General features: G+C 40.2%; 1 protein-coding gene across 1 annotated transcript in view; it reads left to right on the top strand.

Annotated features, from left to right (window-relative positions):
• zfpm1 (zinc finger protein, FOG family member 1) overlaps positions 1-20,499 on the top strand; it is a 73,749-nt gene extending 53,250 nt beyond the window's left edge. The window contains exons 4-9 of the mRNA XM_053500337.1: positions 4,741-4,874; positions 12,810-12,900; positions 13,227-13,445; positions 14,416-14,646; positions 14,953-15,180; positions 15,341-20,499. Coding sequence (XP_053356312.1) covers positions 4,741-4,874; positions 12,810-12,900; positions 13,227-13,445; positions 14,416-14,646; positions 14,953-15,180; positions 15,341-17,709 — 3,272 coding nt within the window. The 3' untranslated portion in view covers positions 17,710-20,499. The remainder of the gene's footprint in view (positions 1-4,740; positions 4,875-12,809; positions 12,901-13,226; positions 13,446-14,415; positions 14,647-14,952; positions 15,181-15,340) is intronic.
• Positions 20,500-21,412: the final 913 nt, after the last annotated feature.

The raw sequence follows: 21,412 nt of genomic DNA, 5'->3' as shown, positions 1-21,412 counted from the left end.
CCAACGCATTAAGTCTGTTGCCATAATTTTGCCAAATCCTTTTAATGAGTATGTGACTCATGTCGCCCCCTTTTGGTAACACTCACAGTACATTTTAAAAACACCAGAGAAGATAATCTAGTAAAATGTTTTTCTCATCACAGATTGTGAGGATGTCCATCTCCATGCCACTTCATAGCTACTTTCTTTTCTCTCCCTATCGCATTTTGAACATGCAGATTGCAGAATCCTTATTTGTTTCCTAAATTCATCGAACCATTTCTGCCTTTCATTTGTGTGTCGAGTTTATCATTTTTCCCGCTCACATATTGGCTCTTCTGCATGTTTGGCATGTGCTCTTTTCCAGGCCTTGTGCTGGGCTGAAAAAGGTTCAGAAGTACAGTTAAGATAAATTAGTTGTGTAAACAGTAGTAAATGTCAATGATAAAGTTCTGTTGAAGCTCATCTGCGTGGCAGCGCAGGTGTCTTATCTCTCTCTGGCAATAGACGGCAAAATGGAAATGATGCCATGATGGTGAATGTGCAGTGCTGATCCCAGAAATTTGTATTTTTTTAAACTAAATGTTTTGACTCTGCTTAAGATATAAATGTGTGTATAAGGATGGGGAGGGCAGGGTCGGTGAGGGTCACTCTGTGAGAATAAGCGACTAAAATCGGATTGTTGGATAATCCGAAATGCAAAATAGCTCAAGATGCCTTTTGACTTATTATGTCAGTTTGAACTGTACATATGAATTTAAAATTCTTTTGGATTTTTTTCTTTATTTTCTAACTTATTGAGGATGCATATACAAGCACACACTTCCAAAACACTGGGTAAAAAAAGCAGTGGGTCTTTTGCTAAGCAGAGGTTAAACCCCACTTATTAGTGCGGGGTCGGAGTGCGTCTTAGATAAAGATTTCCTGTTGTACTTTGTCAAAAAATCAATACCTGCACAGTGATCCGCTCATTTGATATCAACAATAGTCTTTAAAAAAAAAAAATCAATTAGTCGTGATAGGGAGGATCATGTAGCCAGAGGAGGACAGGGACCGCATCAGTAAGTTGGAGATGTTCAAGCATGCTCTTTAATGTAGTCAATATTTCATTTTAAACATTGTAGTTCAAGTGTGATAATCTTGTGTCGTTTTATTCGGGTTATATAGGTTTTGTGGTGCAGCAGACAGCGAATAATTCTTCATTTCTCTTGTTTGGACAGTCATGCTGCCAAGGATTTACTGTGGATTTAATTTCACCTGCAGGCTCCCCACAATGCTGACTGCATGACTTTTAGCTTGTTTCAATCACTGTTAAGGAGCTCATGATCGGAAACAGAGAGCTGAGTTTCTGTCACATGGTTCCTGTAGGTAAAAAAAAAGACACGAAAAGATCAGCTATAGATAAAGTGCAGATTTCAGAAGCTTTTTTTTCTTTCTTTTCACTAAAATAAGGTTTGTGTGTCTGAGTATGGTATGCTTATCACATTACTGTAAAAGCTAATTTTGTATGGTTTTAAGTTTAAAGACCTACTGTATGATTTGAGTGGATTCTATAATTAATGAGCATATAGTGTCAAAAACTACAGAAGGTGAGGATCATGAGTGGGCAAAATACAGTTAAATTTGAAATAAAGTTATTATAACTTAAAAATGTTTTTTCACACTACTTTTTATTCCTGATATTTAACTTAAATTTCCAATATAAAATATATAAGAACCTACATTTAACGATCTGCCACATTTAACCAGTCTAAATGTAGTGGTCCTAATCCTTGTACCAGTCGTGCTATGTGAACGTTTGCATGAGTCACACACACACACACACACACACACACACACACACACACACACACACACACACACACACACACACACACACACACACACAGATACAGGGAGGAGTTGAAAGTGAAAACGAGTGATTCTAACCTTGAACTTAAACCCGTTTTTTGTGCGAGTCGACTCAAGTGAGCAAAGGAGGTAAGGTACAAGAAATTTAGTTTTTGAGGTGTTACATTTGAAAAGAAAAATGTTAATGTTGTTTAAGGGCAATAGTAAATGCATAAATATGACACTATTAATTGATTAATCATATAATCAACTTTCGTCCCTTGATAGTTGGGAAAATATATCAAATCCTCTATTTGTCTCTCGTCTCCCTTCCCCATCTCTCCAGGTGGCCGACATCATTACTTATTTCATTAAAGATGGAGCGTTTGTTTTATAGCAGTCAATCCATCCAGGTGCTCGAACTATTGATAAAGGTTGTGTGGACACTGCTAGTGTGGAGCAGTATTGATAAGAGCTGTGTGGATTCATTGCTATTGATAAGGCCAGCATGCAGTTTTTGGGCATTGGTCACACAATCACATTGATAAGACTGGCGAGGTTATTGCAGGGCGTTGCTAAGGCTGGACACAGGGATGATATCAGAGCACTTGGCCAGGCATTGTGTTGGAGATCGGTGGGGTCGTGATGATAAGGACATCAGGTCTTTAGAAGTGAGGTGTTAAGGTCATTAAGCAAGAGTGAGATGTTAGGTTGGTGTTCTGGTAATGCAAATATCCATAGTAAATATCTTTAACTGTATTTATTGGTTCTCAGCTCACTGAAACTGGTAGAACCAAATATCTTCTACATAAAGTAAACATCTGTAAACAAATGTGAGACAGAGAAAAGTCGTCGTAAAAATCTGTTGTGTTGCGAGTTGTGAGTGACTGGCTCGTGTGAGGGTTTGGCTCTGGCACTAATGCTAAGATTTGGGCGCCCTGATAGACCTTCTTGATTTCTGGGCTGCTGGGGTGATAGCAAGCCTGGACACTGGACTTTATACTGTTGATAGCAGCACAATCTCTGATGGCTAATGACAAGCCTGGTTAATGACCAACCTTCGTCAGCATGGCTGGTCTGACCTGTTCTTTTCTCTGTCATTCAGTGTTGCTCTGTGGGTAAAGTTCTTCACTTCTTCCCATCTAGATTTCTGCCTTACTCTCTCCGTATATTATATATATATACGTATATAGATCCAATATACACATATATATATATCAGTGTATTAGCCAGGTCTGTGACACCTAGATCCAATCCCTCTACTTCCATATTAGTTGATTTCTCTGTCTTGCCATGTTTCCTCCTTTTCTCCCTCCCAGTTTCTCCAGGTTTTGGCTGTGGGAAAACCATTTTATCAGCGTTTGTCTGTTGTTCTCTGGTGGGGATAGATACAGGGAAGATAGATGAGTGTTTTGACATGGAGAGTGTTGGACAAACACTCTTATCATCCTCTGCACTTTAGGCCGACCCCTGAAAGTGAGACTGAACCATAGAGGGACCTGCAGGGGAGTGTGTGTGTGTGTGCATGTGCGGTGTGCGAGTCGGGGCCTTAGCATAGAAGAGCAGTGGAAGGATTAGTTGGTTGAAATTTAAGTGGCACTCATGCCTTATAGAATTAGACATGCAAAAGAAGTATGTTAACTGAGGAAGCATACTGGACTTTGCTATAGTCTGTAATTGGTCTTACTTGTAGCTTGACTGTTCTTTAACCATGTGTGTGACTTATCTTCTATGTGGGAGTTTTAAAGAATTGTTTCAATGTGGAGTTCTTCTCTGTTCCTCTGACAGGCTCGCATCTGTGAATCAGCAAAGCCTTGACTCCTATCCCTGTTTTACACTTATCTGTCACAGGAAGTACAAAAGTTCTTTTTGTTTTGGCCTGTTCTTTCCAAGCAGGGTCTTTATCTTTACTAAACACCAAGCTCCACCTAGTGGTCCAGACAGCAGTTGAATCTATTCTCTCAGAATTTCTCGGCAAAGATGATTTCTGAGAAAACATCGCTGAATAGATAACGTTGCCATAGTTCAACAAATACAAACACTTGAAATAAATATAAGCAGTATAAATATTACACAGATTACATTTTGCTATAATTGTAATAATAACTTCTATAAAAGCACTAGCAAAAGCATTTGGAAGAAAGAAAATTGGTCAGGTGATCATTGCAGTAATCCTGATGCACTTAACTCCTGTTCGAGTTAAAAGCACTGTCCCGAAGAAATAAAATTATGGCATATGGTCTCATGGAAATGGAAATGACAAAATTTGCAAGTAGATTTGTAAGCCTACCATACTGTCCTGCACTGTCCACTGCAGAGCATTGCACAGACATTTTTATTCTTTCGGTCAAGATACTCCATTCTGTATTTGTTCATTAAAGTTACACAAAGTGAGATTAAGGCTACTTGTTTTTAATTATTTAGAAATAAGTCATTGTAAGTCAACACATTCAGAAGTGTTTAGATTTGAACTTGCTTTGCTTGGTTTGGTTTGTTTCCATCTTTCACCTTAACCACAACTCCAACACAACTTCTTCCCAATTTGCTCACCTGACAATTGATTACTCCACCTAACAAGCTCTTTCCTATTTTATGACAGGGTATAAAGCTACCACGCATCATCTCCCATGTCGCTCACCTTGAGTCACATGGTAGTCCTATGCATACATGAACTCACAAAAACGTGTGATTATGTAGCGTCACTGTGATTGACAGGCCAGACAGAGTATGCCACTCAGAGTGAGGCAGGTGTTTCCTAGCCCTGGATGCTTATGGCATTATCACAATTTGCTGTCTCCTGACAATGGAGTAAATGCTTTTCTGTTGCTTCAGCTTCTCTTCAAATGTGTGTATCTAGAGGTGCTCAAGTACATTGAATCACGTTTTTTAAACTGCCTTTATCTCCCTATTTTCCTCTGTGTGTAAAAACAGATAATTTGAAGCTGTGTGATGGACCAGAGGATTCTAAGGTAGTGGCTCGTAAGGACCTGTTGGTGGACACACTCTGGGGACCTTTCTCTGGCAGCATCCAGGGAGATGAAACTGCAGATGGAGTATCTAAGAAGGTAATTGGCCTGGGTCAAACAGCAATGAATTTTTTTGTATTTCTTTAAGAGGATTTGGGTATTTCTAATAAATATTGCCAACAGGAAGAGCAGTGTTAGTGTTTGGAGATCTCTTAGCATGATTTCCAAATGACTAATGTTCATGTGATGGTCACCGAGCACAGTGTATGTGTGTGTGTGTGTTTAGTAAGCCTTTTGTCATGTGCTCTAAATCCATCCAGTCATGTGATGCTCAGAGTTTTCTTCTGTCTGGCCAAATAGTTCAACACTAGCGATAACACACTGGAGACATTCCCCCCCTCCTTTCATTATTCACACACATAAAATTATTAATGCGTATCCGGGTGTAAAGGATGACAACAATTTAATAAATTGCATATTAACGTATAAAATATAAAACACCCTGAGTATAAATAGATGTAAAAGTTATCACTGTTTGAGAATCCTGTTCTATTAAGCAAGAAAAGTGAATCGCTGTATATGGGTATATGCAAATGGGGGTTTTGATGTCTTGTCGAATAAACTCGCCTCCTCTCTTTCTCTGAACCGTGCGGATTTGTTGGCTGAACCCTGTGTGTGATTGGCTGCTTCATCGCTCCCCCCAGACGGACGCTCCTCTTTTATCTCAGCATGGCGCCATCCTCCTGGACAACAAACCTCAATGATTGATTTTGCCTTGATAGTCTCTCATTTCTAAGATTTCATTTATTATCAGGATTTCTAGGTCCGCACCCACCCCCTCCCTCTCTCCCTCCATTTCTCCTTCCACCTTTCCTTCACCACCACCTCCTCCTCCTCTTAATCTCTTTCTCATTCCCTCCCTCCCTTCCTCAAACCTTGTTATCGAAGCGGGGCTTTGTTGATGATTTTCAGTTTGGAACTTTCGCATTCGTATTCTATCGCGTCGTCTCTCCCTCTCACACGGCACTATCTGCGAGCCGAAGGAGTGTGTATCTGGGCAAGATAACGGCCGGAGAATCTTACATTCCTGCTTCACTCTCTGTCCCTCCATATCCTCCTACTTGGCTGACCGAGGCTTAGGCTGACGGGGTCGCCAAGGGTCACGGACAGTTCTTCTGAGCCAAGGCACTCACTCAGACTCAAACTGTACACGCGCAGTCTAAGGATTAGGCCGAACACAAGCAAGTGATAATGCGCGTGATGAAATCATACCCTCTTTGCTGCTTCTTTATCTAATGTTAAAAGCATGAGTTCTCAAAATATCACTGAACCATATAAGGCCGATTGTGACATTGGATAGAAATTGGACAGTTGAAGCTGCTATATCTGACAAGTTCGAAGCAGCTCTAATGTCAAATGAGGAGAAAGTGATTGGCTTCGTGGCAATTTCAGCTCCAGTGTAAGTTGGCGGTCCTTACACGCCACTTCTGCCAAACCTGTGTACTGTACTTTAAACACACTGCAAATCTGACTTTCTTATACATTGCTCTGATAGGTAGGGGAAGGTAATAAAATAAGTTTTTTTCCCCCAATAAAGTCCTATTAAAGTATTAAATAATAATTAACCTGTGTTGACATAGCAAAAAATGCTTGACTAATATTTCTTATACCCAGTTGTATACCAGTGTGTTTGAGGCAAATAGCTTTGAATTGTTTTAGCAGTTTCTCACATAAAGCAACAGCGAAAACTTTTGTCAGAATAGGTTACTTTTTTAATAGTGTTGATGAGAATCCATGCGAATATTAATTTCTGACCAAAAATTATGTTTTTCTGTGTAATTGATTGTTAAAATATTAGTTAAAAGTGAGTGAGTGTAATATGAACCATGGACAATTACTTAAGTAATACATTTAAAATGGATATGTTTGGGTACTCTTGTAAAGTTTGAGAATGTCTTTCATTTGTGCTGATTAAATATAAAACGCCTGGATTGTAAATATGAGGCCATGGTAACAGACATGAGCCTAACCCAAACTAGAAATGAAAGGGAATGCCTTGGTCACACACATTACTTTGGAAACGTCCTGGCCCAGAACCAGATAAAATAACACATCCATGTATGATGAGAACTTCACTATACAAGTCGATTTTGTTCACACTGTTACTGTGCTTGTTGTTTTGCACCAACTGCTACACGAATGCACAAACGCCCAGAGGCGTGCTGGTGAAGAGTGCGGAGCTCAAAGTCTTATCACATGCCAAGCGTCTTTTCATTATGTTTTAGAAACAAGCGTCTCCCCTAATCCTCTAATAATCTCTCCAAGAGAACTGCTGGGATAAGCAGTGCCACCCACCACTTTTCAGCACATTTTTTGGGGGCTCTACACCTTTCTTAACAACCTTCACCCCAAGAAGGGTGAGCGTTAGTGAGGTGCAGTCTGGTGATACCTTAGTCTTTAAAGATGCTGGAATAATGATTGGAAGGTCAAATTCCAGCGCCATCATTCTGCCGCTGCTGGACTGTGGATCAGGGCACTTGACCCTCATAGGGAATAGGAATAGTCTGCCAAAATCCATACATGTAAATGTATGCACACAAGGTCTTTCTACTTCTCTCTTGCTGTCTTGTGCTGAAAATAAAGGTTTTGTTTACTATACATTCTATCACTCAGGTTTATCTACATCAGCCAGTAGAGTGTCTCAGAGAGTCACCCCTCAGTGCCCAAGCTTTTTGCTGAAAGCGATGCATGAATACCTTCAATTATAGTTTCTCGCAATTATCTATTCAGTGATCAAAGGAAAAGCATGCCTGGTTGGATCTGGCTGGGAAATCACATCATGTGTGGTATTGAGAGGGCATCTTGAAGAGTGTACCTACATTGAGTCTACCACTCGAGTAGGAGGACAATAGAGAGGATGCCTCACAGCACAATGTAGAGGAATGGTGAGAGGAAAAAAGAAAGTGAAAGGCTGAAGAAAAAATCTTCCAGAGATTAAATCATAGAGAAAAGTGCCCAGAGGTGGGGAGTGGAGAGATGAGTGGCTTCATATTAAAGGTTGACCGGTACGGGTTTTTCTATGCGCGATTTTTAGAAGTTAGAGCGGCTAATGGCTTATATACTGTATGATGCCCTTTTTTCCTTCATCTGAGAAAAAAATCATTTTAATCATATCAGATAATGCACAAATTTGTGAAACATTTTAAGACTGCAATTATTTTCAAAAAATGTTTTGATGATTTATTTTATAATTCCATTATTCCATGCCCATCATCATCATCTAATATTATTCTGTATTTGTTAGTTAGTGAGGTAGAATAATTCTATAGATTTGATAAATAGGAAGCTTCCCTCTTATTTTCTGATGTTTTTTGAAGAAAGCAACATAAAAAATCATAAGTGGAAATTGTTGAAAAAAGTGGAATCGTTCAACTTTTTTATGAACATTATCGGTTACCCTCTGCTTCATATATGTGTAATAGTTGATGTTTTGACTGTCCTATGCCTAAAGTCTGTAAGGAAAGGAAGAGGGAGAGAGCTATAGTGAGAGAGGAGGAGAGTTGAAAAAACATCAGAAACTCATCTCCATCAGTTTAAAAGTCTGCTTTCCAAGAGTGCCTGATTTTGTAGTCTCTTATCTCATCTTTTTCAACAGTTTTATATTTTTATGTTGTTTGCAAGGAGCTGATCAAAGTTTTTTTTTTAGAGAGAGATAAGTGATGGTTGTTCAGAGACTTGCGTGTGGTGTGTTTGTTGGTACAAGCGTTTTGTGTGTATGAACACATGTGGTTATATTTAATGTATGTATATGTGGGACAGTGAAAGTAGTAGATAAAGAGGTAGAGAGAAAAGTAAGTGTGTGTGTGTGTGTGTGTGTGTGTGTGTGTGTGTGTGTGTGTGTGTGTGTGAGGCGGATGAGAGAAGCTTTCTGATTATTATCTTCCTTCCTTTTCTTCTCTGTATTTTTGGAGGATTCACACACTGACCTCTTTGTTTGGGACAGTGTGTGCACCCTTCTCCACCCCCCTGCTGGGAAAGAAACCATTTCCTGTAGCGGAGAGATAGAGAGAGGGGCAGACAGAGGGAGAGTGGAGGCTGAGAGAAAAGGGGTTGTGGGGGGGGTCGGGGTGAGAAAGGGATGTGTGGAGAGATACGGGATAGGAATAGATAGTGAGAAGGAGATGGAGACAAAGAGTGTGTCGGTGCATAAAAAGAGGGCTAGGGATAGATGAGGAGTGGATTAAATGAAGAGATAAAGTGCCAGAGCATAGAAAGATGGAGAAAAAGAGAAAAAGAGAAGGGACAATGGGCCGGGTCTTGATTATACACCTCCTCCATGCGTTTAAAGTGAGGTTGAAAAAGACGTTGCTGCAAATTGTACTTGTTTAAAATCGAATTTCAATGTCATGAAGACTGTCAGTCATACTGTTTTTACTTTCATCATGAAAATTACAGTATGTCGGAATCAATTTCAGAGCACAAATACCAAATTTTTAAACATTTTTCAAAATGTAATCTTTTTTAAATGTCGCTCTAGTGAATATCTAGTCTATCTAGTGTACATCACCATGTATTTCTACAGTGTTCTTATATAGTGAATAGGGAACAGTTTGGGATTAAGCATAATTGTGTATTGTAGAGTTAAATTTTAAACGAAATAAGAGATTTTTAATGTATGTAGGTTCCAGCCAGTGTAAGGAAACAAGCTGAACAGCAGCAACACAGACATTCCCTCCCTTGCATATAAGTAAACAAAAATCCATAATACAATTAGAGTCTGAAACAAAAATGTATACTAAAATTAGATATTTTTTTCCCATGTGATTTTCGTTGCTTAAGAAACTGATACAAGTTTCACCTTTTATGATTTATGCAATATATAGTACTATGCAGAAGGCTTGGACTGCCCATCATTTCTTCATATTTTGCTCGCAAAGAGCCAGGCTTTCTTATATTTCTAATATAGTCTTGGGGAATAGTTCTCCAAACTCGCTGAAGGACTTTTTTGCACTCACCAGTTTCAGAGGAATTATTATTTTTTATTTGTTAAGCCACACAGTGACTTATGAATTATTCAAGGATAAAAAACATTCATTCATTGGTTCAACTTAAGGTATGAACCAGTAAGAAACAGGTAGAGATTATCAGGCTGGAGACTGGTACTGTATACTGGTGGGGCTGAATACCGAATGGTTGGAACAGATAAGAGGGGAAATGAGATTGCTGCTGAGGTTGTTACATAAACAGACAATTTTTAGATTATATCCTTAGGCACTTGGCCTCCTGTCATAGTGTAAAAAAAATTTTGTTTGCATTTTAATAATGCATTTTAATAATCGAATCTATGTAATTAACTATTAAATGTAATTTATTATGAAGAAATGATGGGTGTCTTAGTACTTTTGCACTGTACTTGTACAAATACACAGTGTACTGCTACTGCTGATGCTTGTTCTGTCAGTCATTATAATTTCATCCTTTTAAACTGTTAAAAAGAAATTAACGTTCACATCCCACATGCATACTGTAAACATTTGCGTCAATTTCTTCGGCTATTACCAGGTTATATTCATCATTCATCCAGAACAATGAGGAAAGATTTTTTTATGTCCATTTTTCTGGGTGATTCTGAGTTCCTGATTGAATTCAACAACTGCCCTTAGACTCTTCTTGTTTTTTTTAATAGTCCTCATACACTTCTAAGTACTGGATAAAGTACCGGAAGTGATAGTTTGCTAAGCAATCAAATAAATAGTATCTTTAAACTTTCTGGGTGAGTAAGTGTATAAGAGAAAGAAGAACACTTGTGAATGATCCTGTTTAATCTGTGAACAGGTGTGGCCATGCATGTTGAGTCAGAAGGGGTGGCTGAGCACACTGCCCTCTCCTTTTGTGCAGCACAAAGTCGAGTCGTGTTAAATGAGTCTGAAACAAATTAGCAGAAGCACGCAGCACTTATGGCACAGACGGCTCCGGCATTGGGTTTCAAATTAAAACAAAAGGAGCCCTATCTCCTTATCAGCACTAGTTCTCCATGAAATACAATACGGACCATATCTTCAGGCAAGAACAGACAGATTTAGAAAGAAACCCTTCAGCTGTCCTCCATGGCTTGCTGTCTCATCTCGCTGCCCCGACACTTGGTGCCTTTCATCCTAGGCTTCTGTGCTGAAGAGATGTCTTTCATTTTCTCTAGTCTTTAATGTTTGGTAGGATGACAGAGATACGTGGACCAATGCATCTGCAGGAGCAGCTGCTTAACTGGTTATGCGTAACACAAAAAAGTAAGTGTAAGGCTCCTTATACTGTCACAGGCCTTGTGGAACTACTGCCATCTAGTGTACCAGTAGCAGGGACACTAGAAAGCACAGATTTGGCATTATATTGTAGAAACAATTTGTCTATTCTCTCTGCTAGGATAAATATCCTCAACATTTAACATTACTGTCATTTTGCAAGTGCTGTTATGCATAATTTATTAAGAGAAGCTTGCAAAGGTTAATGGGCTGACTTGTGATGAGTAGATAACTGGATCGGTCTCCAAAATACCCAAAATGTCAGGTCTTGTGGTGTTGTTCATGATATGCAGTGGTTAGCACCTATCAAAAAAAAAAAGGGTTGAACAACAAGTGAATCAGTAAAATGAGTGAACATGTGGAGCAAAGGCTAGCTTGTCTAGTCTGATCCCATAAAAAGGCTACTGTAGCACAAATTGCTGAAAAGGTTAATGCTGACTTTGATAGAAAAGTATCAGCTACACACTGCATCTCAGCTTTCTGCCTATGGGGCTGCATAACTGCAGATCTGTCCAAGTGTCCATGCTGACCCCAATCTCCCACCAAAAGCACCTACAATAGGCACGTGAACCCAGAACTTGAGCATGGAGCAATGGTGGCCTGGTCTGGTTTTCTTTTACATGACATGGAGGGCCAGGGTGCATGCGCATCTCTTCCCTGGGGCAGAGATAACACCAGGATGCACTATGGGAAAAAGGCAAGCAGGCAGAGGTAGTGTGATGCTCTGGGCAATGTTCAGCTGAGAAACCTTGGATCTTTGGATTTATATGGATCTTACTTAGACATGAACCACAGGCATAACCAGTACTGCAGACCAAGTTACACCCCTTTATGGTAACATTGTTTTCAGATGCCTATGGCCTCCTTCAGCAGGACAATGCACCCTGCCATACTGCAAAAAACAAGTTGCCAAACAAAAATTGTTGAAGAAACATGGACAAAATGTTCATGGTGTTGACTCACCCTTCTTCAGAGGTATTGTAAATTACATGTTTCGAAGGGTTAGAGCTATTTTGGTGGATGAATGAAAAGCTCCTCAATATTAAGTAGGTGGTTTTAATGGTGGTTATGGTGGACCTGTGTGTGTGTGTGTGTGTGTGTGTGCATATATGTACATACAGTAAGGATGAACAGAGACCTGACTATCCCATATAAACACGTTAATGTGGACATCCATTTTTCTCTTGGTTTTGTGTATTCAAGTCAGTAACCATGTGCATTTGTGTATGCATGCATGTGTAGCTTCCTTTGTGTTAGAGTTTGTCCATACCTATATATATATTATGATAAGCCTTTGGGAATGACAGACAGAATGTTTGCAGAGCTCAGAACAAAGAGCACACTGTGGGTAACGGACCAGGTGTGTTAATCAAAATGTTTCAAACTCTCCAGAAGTATATGATTTGTGTATATGCACACACTTATGCACACACAGCTTTGCATGTGCAGGTCAGATCTGAATTGGAGCTGTTACAGGTTATTTGCTTTCTTTGTGAGTCTCTATCTTCCTCTAAAGGTCTTCACATTATATTTTGTATAGGCATAATGTGGGTCAGACTGTGTGTCTTTTGAAAGCAAATAGTCTGATATTTTATTATTGTTGTAATAAATATTGTGTGCATATCTGTAGTTTATCTAAACTTGGATTTTAAAGAGCCACTTCAACCTCATTTAAGCAATCATTCTTAATATATAAATATATGGTAATGATTACTTGTCAATATGTTTTTCGTTAAAGAGCCTGGATTGTGATGATGACGACTGTTGGCTCACAAGAATACCTGTGACCTCCTGCTCATCAGAAGCAAACTGCATCATTTACAGTCAAGGTACTATAACACTCACACCACACAGCCAACACAACACACCCCTTTTTTGACTGTAAAGGCTCAAGAACTGTGCTTATAAAAGCATTATAATTTATTCATAGTTAAACTATACTATGACTCTGTGTACTACATGTAAAAGAGTTTATTAAGGATGGTGATTATAAACGCTATCATTAGATCTGGTGTTTCTGTCTGGAAACAAGGTCAATACATTCATCCTGGTCTACTCCAACCGCATTTTAAAGTTGATTTTCAGCTTGGCTTTAGATGTTGAAAAATCTCATTGCCTTCAAAATGCCTAAAGCTCCTAACTGTTATGTTTGCAGGTGATGGTCTTTACTGTAAGCTGACTCAGGAGCTCTCTAGTGAAGATGCTTTAGTGGCCATCATTTCCTGGACCAGCACAGAGCAGCAGGCTGCAACCCAAACGCATAACCCCCCAGTGAAAGAGGAGCCGGTTTACCCAGCAAACCTGCCTTCTGATATCCAGCTCCTCCCACAGCAGGCTGGCATGGCTGCCATTTTGGCAACTGCAGTTGTTAACAGTGAGTCACTAATATATCACAAGTGAATTTTCACCTTCCATGGTGTGTGTTTATGTGTGAGAAAGAGAGGGAGAGATTAAGGTGAGGTTTTATTATTTATATAGAATCAGGACAGATACCATCACACCTGGGTTCACAAAAAAATAACATGAAGCAACATTAAATACTTTCAACCTACCTTTTAGTTGTGCCAGCACTAGGTGGCAGTATTGTTTCAGCTGAGACAAATGAGACATGCTGGGTAGACACTGATAGTAGAGTACAGCTATTTCTACCTCACACGCACACTTTCTCTTTCTTTCCTTTTCTCTTTCCCTCTCTTTGTCTGTCTATCTCTCTCTTAAATTCTGCTATGGGCTGCTGAGTCGTGCAAGATGTGGATGTGAACACATCTGTGCTGTGTTGAGTGAATAATTTATGTCAATAAATGAAGCTAAAGGTTAAAAAAATGATCTGTCTTATTCTTTGGCCATGTAGCATTAGCCATGTAGTAATGAAACATGTATTTATGGGCTGCTCTGTTCACTATGAAATATCCCCCCCCTTAGCATACCCTGACACCTGATCTGTACAATTACACACACATCTTCTCATTCCTGTTGCCTTGGAGATTGTCAGTTTGCTTTCTCTGTTTTAAAATGTGTGTGTCATACATTGTATGTGACTTAGTGGAGCCCACACTTATGATGCATTGAAACTGATTGTGTCATTAGTTAATATTCAGATATAAATAAAACCTGTGCAATCCACTGCCAGCAGCGAAGTGTTACCCCCCACAGGTTTTATTATAAAGCTGCATTTTATTACAAAGGGCCATTTCCAAAGACCTGATTTCTGTTTTTTTTTTTTTTTAGATTAAAGTAATACTAAGTGCATCGAAGTTATGCTACAAATAAATACAATAATAATATTTGATTTTATTGAGTCCATGATATTACCTAATTTGTGGTTATGTTTTTTTTTCCCCCAGAGGATATCTTCCCATGCAAAGACTGCGGGATTTGGTACAGAAGTGAGAGGAACCTGCAAGCTCATCTCATGTACTACTGTGCCAGCCGGCAGAAGCAAAAGCCAGCGGCTTCCCCTCCACAGGACAAGCCCAAAGACTCCTACCCTAACGAGAGGTTGTGCCCTTTTCCCCAGTGCAACAAGAGTTGCCCCAGTGCTAGCTCACTGGAGATCCACATGAGGACACACAGTGGTAAGTCTCTCTCTCTCTCTCTCTCTCTCTCTCTCTGCTTTTCCCTTATTCTCGTTCAATTTCTCACACCTCCCTTTCTCTCTCATGAAATTCTCACTGTCCATCTCTCAGTCCATTTTTTTGTCTTTTCTGATTAGTTTTCATGAATAATTCATTTTGCGCATTGCTAATTTACCAGCTCACTAAGTGCCTTTTATTTACCATTTTCTTGTTTCATTAAATGTGTAAGTAAAATACATTGCACATTATTTGCCTAAAATGATATGGAGGTGTGTGTGTGTGTGTGTGTGTGTGTCTGTTGTCCAGGTGAACGTCCATTTGTCTGTTTGATCTGCTTGTCTGCATTCACTACCAAAGCCAACTGTGAGCGGCATTTGAAGGTGCACACTGACACACTGAACGGTGTGTGCCATGGCTGTGGATTCATTTCTACAACTCGAGATATCCTCTACAGCCATCTGGTCACTAGCCACATGGTGTGTCAGCCTGGTTCTCGCAGTGAAGGCTATTCCCCCAAACTTCCAGTGGCCTCAGGTAGGACTCTCACTTAGGCTTGTCTAATCCATATGAGTCTCACTCTATTCTAAAAGACTAATACTGATCATGAACCAGAATAAGGCAGTTGATAATTTTTCATTTTCTGATTTAAATCTGCTTTGCATAAATGATTTTTTTTCTTTCTTCTATTTAACAGGCCTTAGTCCTGGAGACTCTGGTATATTGCTAAAGTGTCAAGTATGTGGATTTTCAGCAGACACTCCTGCTCTGCTTCAGCAGCATGTTCATACTCACTTGGAAGTCAGGGTTCCTGTTGAAAGAAGTCACACACCTCGCCAAGGTAGCCCTATAACTTCAGAGCTCTCAGACTCTCAGGACCAAGAGCTATCAGTCACCATGCCCAGACCAGACTCTTCTAGCCCTGGGGCCAATGGTGGAGCAGCCACCTCCCGAGGCTGTAGTTCTCCAGAGCAGGTAAAGATCAAAGAAGAGCCACAGTCTGACTCAGAGAGTGAAACAAGGGACGAAGAGCAGGATGGCAATCATAGTGCAAATGCAACAGAGCCAAGCTCACCCCATCCTACCTCTCCTGAGAGTCCCCCAGTTATAGCGGTGAAGGCAGAGCCGGCCAGTCCGACTCCAGGATCTAGTCCTGTTCACTTGGGAGCGGGAGGATCAGTGTTACCTGGTGGAGCTTTATTTCTGCCCCCTTACCTCTTTAGCCCTGAAGCTGCCATTATGCCCCAGGCGTCTGAAATCCTGGCTAAAATGTCTGAGATGGTTCATAGTAGGCTAAAGAGTGGGCAGGTCCCAACATCTGCACAAGGCTTCTACTCTACAGGCTCTCCTGGTGGTGTCATCAAGGGTGCAACATGCTTTGAGTGTGACATCACGTTCAATAACATCAACAACTATTATGCCCATAAGAGATTGTACTGCTCCAGCAGACATCATCAAGGGGAGGGATCTGGCCTGGTAACAGATGATCCAGTAACGGCAACACCCCTTTCAAGTCATGATGCCTCTCCACAAGCAGGGCCAGGTAATTCTACATCATCAGCTTCTCCTAGCTATAGTGACTCTGCAGTGGCTGCCCCAGTTACAGATATTAAGCCAACTGAGGTAAAGAGTGAGACTCCAGCACTGAAGGACACTGCATGCTCATCTTCTTCAGAAGGTGAAGGTGGGGGAGGAGGTAGGGTAAGTGAGGAGAGCCACAGCCCTGCAGAAATCAGTGGATCAGCTGAAGACCTGGAAGAGGATCCTACTCGCACTTTCTGCCAGGCCTGCAATATTCGCTTCAGCAGACATGAGAACTACATTGTCCATAAGAGATTTTACTGTGCCTCACGTCATGACCCCTCCAACCATCGCCTCTTGGCAGGCAATGTTGCCTTTGTGCCACAGCCCATTCGTACACGGAAGCGCAAAAAGATGTATGAAATTCATATGGCACGGAATGAGGCCCTTGCCAGTGCTACTGCCCTTCCTGCTGTACCAGGCATGCCATTAAAACAAGAGTGTGCCACCGCTCACACTGGGCCACCTGTGGCCAGCATCGGTGGTTCTGCTCGCAGTTCTAGTCCAGAGGGTGATGGCCCCATTGATCTTAGCAAAAAGCCCTGCTTACGGGAGAACTCAAGAGGACATAACATTTCAGCTTTGCCCCTCACTGACTACCATAAATGTACAGCCTGTAGTATCAGCTTCAACAGCATTGAGAATTACTTGGCTCACAAAACGTACTACTGCCCTGCCACTGCCTTGCAACCTCAAACTAGGGAGCAGCTGCATCGACTGAAGAGACCTACTTCCACTTCCCCTAAAAACCGAGTTCCTGATCTGCAACCTGACACCAAAAGCCACCAAACTGGAAAGCCTGCAGGGGTCCCTCACACGTCTGTCTTACCCAGTCTGGAGTCTACCTCTCATTCTGTGCCTGGGGTCAAAACCCCCAGCACTCCTCCTGTGATTTGTCCTTACTGCCCTCCTAATCGGGCAGTGACCTCTGATCTGGTGGAGCATTTCAAGACAGCCCATGGGCTGGTCCTTGCTACACAGCAGCAGTCTGAGGTCCAACCACCCAATGTCAGTCCAAGCAATAGTCTCAGTCCTCGCAATGGAGCGCCACTAACCCCTCCTAAACCAGGCCCCAGGCCCCAGAGGGATGGTGTAAATGGCCGGACCAGGAGGGATGCTGCCTCTCCCTCCTCTCCCCTGCTTAATGGAAGCCCTATAGCACATCATCCTATTGGGGCTGGCTCTCCCAAAGCAGCCCCGCCTGCCCTTTCACCCACAGGCTCAATTCCACTGACTATGTCACCTGTGTCTGATACCTTGAGAGAGTTGGGCTCACAAGGACATACCACCCCTCACTTGGTTGTCGCAGAAAAAGCTGTAAGCCACATATCCCCAACCACACCCAAAACAGTCCTTGCAACGGCATTACAAAACGGGAATACTCGCTTCTGTCGACTGTGCAACATCAAATTCAGTAGCCTATCCACTTTCATTGCACACAAAAAGTACTACTGTTCCTCCCACAGTGCTGAACATGTAAAGTGAGACTATCCTTCACAACATTTTCCTCTCTGCAAGTGCCAAGTGTCACACATGCAAGTGGTTTTGCCCTGCTTGATACTCAACATTGTATGAAAGTGGGACTGTTACTGTCCAGGAGCTGAGGTTGATACGCCAACCTGGTTGTTTCTGCTGTTGTTACTATGGTAACTTATTGCTTATTATGGGTCACATTTATATTACACTAAATGATGAGACATGCTACATGTGCACAGAAGTGTGCCAAAATGACCTAAAACTAACGTTATAATGGCCCACCACTGAGTTTAAACCCATGCATTATATCTGCTGATGGGACACCAGATCCCACATTTATTCCTATTAATTCGCTCTTTTGCTTTAATCACCTATGTACTTGATGTTGATGTTATGTTTTTACAATAGTGGCATCATGCATCATGTCTCAGACCAATTGTAGTTTTCCTGAGCCATTAATTTGGGGCAGTTCTGTCCCCTTTAGTAACTGTATATCTCAAGTTTTTTAATTTCATGATGTACTACAATATTTTTTGTCCATACACTGAATCACCTTTATAAGAGAGAAGAAAAACAGAGTAGCTCAACAGATTCTGGTTTTGTGAAGTTACCAGCTCCAGATGAAAGATTTAAAGAAGGGAAATTTTGAACTTATGTGTTCGTTAACTCTTTACTTATTTTACTTTAACAGAATACTACCTACTGTCTTTTTATGAAAAAAGAAAAAAGATTTATATTTTTGTTTCTATGTGTATATATATAAAATATTTTTTTTCATACTGTTAATAGCAACTATTTCAAGGGTAGTTTATTGTATGTTCCTACAGTAGTTCTTAGGTATGTGTCTATTCTTGGTAATTTCTGGGACAAGGAGTACTCATGTTTTCACAGTCAGCATTGCATTTACAGTATCTGGTTGGTAAGTGTTGGAATAGTGCATTATGCGTGCAACAGTGCATTATGAGTGCACTGTATTCTTTCTCAGTATTGGCTTATTGCTCGGGGTTGGAGGTTTTAAATGAGGTGGTAGAGAACACCAGTCCATTATGAATTTTCATGAAGGTTTTGTTTAAGAGAGGTGGGATAAAGATGCCGCCTTATCTGGTTTTTAACTCCGTCGCTCCACACACCGTCACCTTCACAGCCCTGTCGACCTGCTGATAAACTGTTGTCTATACTATGGTATGGACACTCTCTACACTCACTGGCAAATCTTGAATAGTGTGTGACTATAGGTTGCTGATGTTTCCATTTTTAATCCAGCAGCGAAGTTTATACTTCAGAGGGGTCTAGCAAAGTAAAGATTTACTTGCAAGATTTGCTTTAATTTCTCTCATAAGATGTTGAGTCACACTGAGATCTCAGTGCATCGCCATATTTCCCCTTTGTGACTCACTTTTCAGACCTTAAAAAGTATGTAATTTGAAAGTTGCAGCTTAGGGCAACCTTTACACCCTGAACAACCTTGCAAAGCCTTATTTGATGATACAAATGACTGTCAGGAACTGCTAGCAGGTGGACTTCCTTTCCGTTACTAGAGCCATTTCTGGTGTTACAAAGATAACAGACTGCTCTAGAAAGAGCAAGTGTGATTTCTCTGTGCAGTGGGTTTGAATTGGTGCTACACCAGTTGTACACCACACACAACTGTTTATTGTTCTGTTGTTTTGCCTTTGCTAACTATCAAATACTCATTACCAGTGTGAAGGCCCATTTTTACCTATCTGGTTCCCGTTTTTGTATTGCACTGTGTTCTATAAAAATGCTGAATGTTTTACTTTAAGAAGCTTTTTTGTATTGTATTTAAGTTTTACAGCACTTTTCCTTGTCCAAACTTACACCTGAAGGACTGATGAAAACATTTGAATTAACAAAGTTAATTGAGGTATTTTGTGTATAATTACAAATATTGTTGAAAAAATTATTATGAATGTCATACTTTTTTTTTATTGCAGTCTCTATGAAATGTTCCACTACACACTTGTCCAAACTATGCATGGGAAAAAATAAACAGTCCTGGAGGAAATTTTAAGTGCAAAACTCTGCCCACCTGTACTTTCTTATCTCAGTCTTCACTGTTATTCTACAGTTCACTCAGTCAGAAATATTAGTTTATCAATGAAACATACATATTCTTTCCACCAGAAACCACCTAATGTGATCAGACTGAATTGTTTTATCATTTTGGCATTTTTGGATTTTTTTGTACTGTAAGTGCTTTACAACTTTAGTATGGCATAGAGGATTCTGGTGCAAGTGTGACCAACAGTCCATTACCGTTTGAAACCTTTGCACTTGCTTTTTGTCTTCTTTATTTTCTAACCAAAGCTTGACTGGTCTCTGCAAGGAAATATGGTGATTACAGTGGATTCAGAGTCCTACAAAAACAAAATTTCAATTGAATGCACTTTTCTAAATGAGCTCATTTTGTTCATCTTATGTTATTACTGCCTTCAAGTCTTCATTACTCAATCATCTCTCTCAATCCCACTGTTGTTTTGTCATTGCACCCATAGGCCTCTAACTGCAGTTATCAGAGTAAAAAGATATATATTTTTCACTTCTTAAGGCTTCAAGGCCATTCAGTTGTGCAAATAAATAGCACAGTTGGATGTCTGTACCTGTGTACTTCTCAAAAGGTAAGAAAAATCTGAGGTCAATCTGACTTGCTGGGTTTTCATGTTTTTTTTTCCCCCTTACAGTAAATCAAGGCCACATGCTTTCATTACTAAAATGTCTTGGAATGCAGTGATCTACAATGCTCTGAAGCTGTTTTGTGACTCTGTAAAAAAGTGTTTATTTTTTCAAAATTGATCAGTTTAAAATAATAAAAAATGTGTGCAAAATAAATAGCATGCTTCTGTAAAAACTTTGAGACCACTCCACATGTCAGGATTTATTTGTTACTGTATGCATGATTCAGACTAGAGGGACTGGTTATGTCCTGTTAATAAAATTAAAGTTGAAATTGAAAAGTCTTGGTAATGGCCAAGGTGCAGACATAATGTAGCATCAAAATGCAACCCTAACCCTAGATAAATCTGATTTGGATGATCTGTAATCAGTTGAAAGCCACACATTGCTCATTGCTAATTTTAGACATTTTGGGACTCAGCAAGTGCTATTTGAATTCTTGTGTTTTCATTTATTAGTATTATCATTAAATTATTATTTTTTTTTACAGTTTTAGTATAAATTATGTAGCTATATAAGAAAAATATATCCATGTTTTAGAAACCATGGATTAAACTTGATACCCTTTTTGTAAAATCCCTTTTCTATTCCAGTAATTTGTATCATGTGACGGCCGGTCACTAAGGGGTGCTGGGGCGCCGCCCTCTTAAAGTTAGGCAGAGGAGAATGTTACTTTAACATGTAATTATTTCATATAATGATTGTTTATTTTAATAATATCCGCTGTATTTCTACAGTGATGGGTCGTTCATGAACGATTTGTTCTTTTTGAACGACTCCGACTCTTTAACGTGACTCAGATATACGAGTAGTCTCGGAGAGTGATTCGTTCATTTTCTATTGGGCGCGCATGCGCAAAGTATCGCAAAACCTCCGTATGTTGTATACAGGAAACAGAAATGATTAGTAACCTTTGAGTCTTTTCGATCCTGAGGCGTTCGTTCTTTTGTCACGTGACCCCCATAGACACTATGCAGTGCAGTACACAGGAAACAGAACTGAACGATTCTCAGCAATG

The sequence above is a fragment of the Clarias gariepinus genome, chromosome 7, assembly GCF_024256425.1.
Source record: "Clarias gariepinus isolate MV-2021 ecotype Netherlands chromosome 7, CGAR_prim_01v2, whole genome shotgun sequence".
Taxonomy (NCBI): domain Eukaryota; kingdom Metazoa; phylum Chordata; class Actinopteri; order Siluriformes; family Clariidae; genus Clarias; species Clarias gariepinus.
Note: the sequence above shows the minus strand (reverse complement) of the source record. Positions and strands in the feature narration are given on the sequence as shown.